The following is a 1852-nucleotide window of genomic DNA, read 5'->3' as shown; positions in this document are numbered from 1 at the left end:
CTCTTTAATGATGGCATATTCCATAAGTGTATTTAGGCCTAAGATCTTTGTGTTTAACTCAGTAAACAATAGGACCTTGTTTCATTATGAACTTTTCATAGGTCTTAGGAACTTGTCATTGGCAACGTAATTATTAAAATAATGTCAGGTATAAGTTGTTAAATGTTCAGTACTACTTATACAGCTTAGTCATAAAACTTATGGTGCTTGGACTACGCTTTTGGGCTCTTTCTTTAAACTTCATGAGAAGGGCCTTAAATGTCTTAATCTCTACAAGACACATCTCTCAGCCAAGAATGTGACCTAAAGAGATTTAATTTCTGTTAGTGTTTAATTATTTGGACTTAATATGTCAGAATATGAATACTTTAATGAAAGTTTAGCAAATGTGAATGTAGAATGAGTCAATATAGGAAGACCTTCATCTGATTTCATTATATGACATTAAACTTTTTTTTCTCTACCAGGGTGCTCTGGAACAGGGCTCAAATTCTCAGCTGATGGCTGTTCAATACACAGAAACCACTAGTATCAGGTAAGAAAGTGTGGAAGCAGTTGGCCAGGGAATTTAAAACAGCTAGCATTTTAGTAAAGTTGAAATTCATACTTCCTTTTTACCCTAAATTTGTTCTCATCTATGACTTTTATGTTAGTCATATACTGCTATGTATATGACATATACTACTTCTGAGCAGGTGCAGTAAAGCCAGATAATTTCAAAAGGTCATCTCTCCCAGTCGTAATTTTGATGAAAATCTTCAATATACATAGCTCTCCTGTTCTTGATTTGCATCTGTTTCATGAGCCTAGGGGAAGGGAATGTTATCTTTTAAGTGCTCTGTGCCAGGTGTCCTGCTGAGTGCTTTACATGCATTTTATCTTTAACTCCATATAATAACTTAAAGTGTATTTTTATATGGAAAAACTGGGCAAGTCATTTATTTTTTTATAATTTTCAGAGTTCAGACCTTAGAATCAGCATTTAGACCTTAGCTGTTTGACTTACAGTGCATTTTTTACTACACAATACTTAAGATTTTGCAAGATTCCAAAGGGAGTGCTGTATCTAGGAGTTTAAATGTCGTCACCAAGATGTATCTAACTAAAAGGAGAGATAATGTGGGAGGCAACATAGTATCGAGGTTAAGATGGCAGCTCTATCTGCTCTGTTGGGCAGAGTTCAAATCATAACTGCCACTTAGTTGCTCTGGGAGCTCAGATAGGTTAATGTAACTGAAGTTTCCTCACCTACAAAATTCTGGCTGCACAGAGTTGATATAATGTTTAAGTTAGATGATATATTTAGAGCACTTAGCATGGTACTTGGCACATATTAAGTGCCCCCCAAACATGGTAAATGGTGATGATGTGATGATATTGACAACAGTATCACTGAAATGAAAGTTGAGAGTCTCAGCTTCTACCTGTAGCTCTATAGCAGACCTACAGTTCACTATTTACTTGATGTTAATTTAACATTTACTAAGAACCTATTATGTGCCAGGCAGTGTTCTAGGCTCTGAGAAAAAAATATATATAGTAAAAATGTAAGTTGAAAGCTTCTTTATTCATTATTAACTGAGACTTCCTATTAAATGACAATAAGCAGCATATCAGCAGTCATGAATGCTTAAAATCCTGAGATTGTATTATCTGGTTAAAATGGATAACTAAGATATATTTAAATAGTAACTAACAATTCTGTGTTTAACCAGAATTTATCATTCAATTACTGTACATTTATTTAAAAAATATATCAGTTGTTTGGTGCATGATTATGGTGGCATAATATTTCTTCATTAGTTAAAAATACTTTAATTACAGTCAATCCTCATTATTCATAGATTCTGTA

The 1852-nt window shown here is 33.6% G+C and overlaps 1 protein-coding gene across 1 annotated transcript in view; it reads left to right on the top strand.

Moving 5' to 3' along the window:
* The window catches only part of ATF6 (activating transcription factor 6), a 246077-nt gene that overhangs the window by 132561 nt on the left and 111664 nt on the right, over positions 1-1852 (top strand). The window contains exon 9 of the mRNA XM_012639511.1: positions 468-535. Within this exon, the coding sequence (XP_012494965.1) occupies positions 468-535 (68 nt within the window). The remainder of the gene's footprint in view (positions 1-467; positions 536-1852) is intronic.

This window comes from Propithecus coquereli, unplaced genomic scaffold (assembly GCF_000956105.1).
Source record: "Propithecus coquereli isolate 6110/MARCELLA unplaced genomic scaffold, Pcoq_1.0 Scaffold140, whole genome shotgun sequence".
NCBI classification, from domain to species: domain Eukaryota; kingdom Metazoa; phylum Chordata; class Mammalia; order Primates; family Indriidae; genus Propithecus; species Propithecus coquereli.
This window is presented reverse-complemented; position numbering and strand designations above follow the sequence as displayed.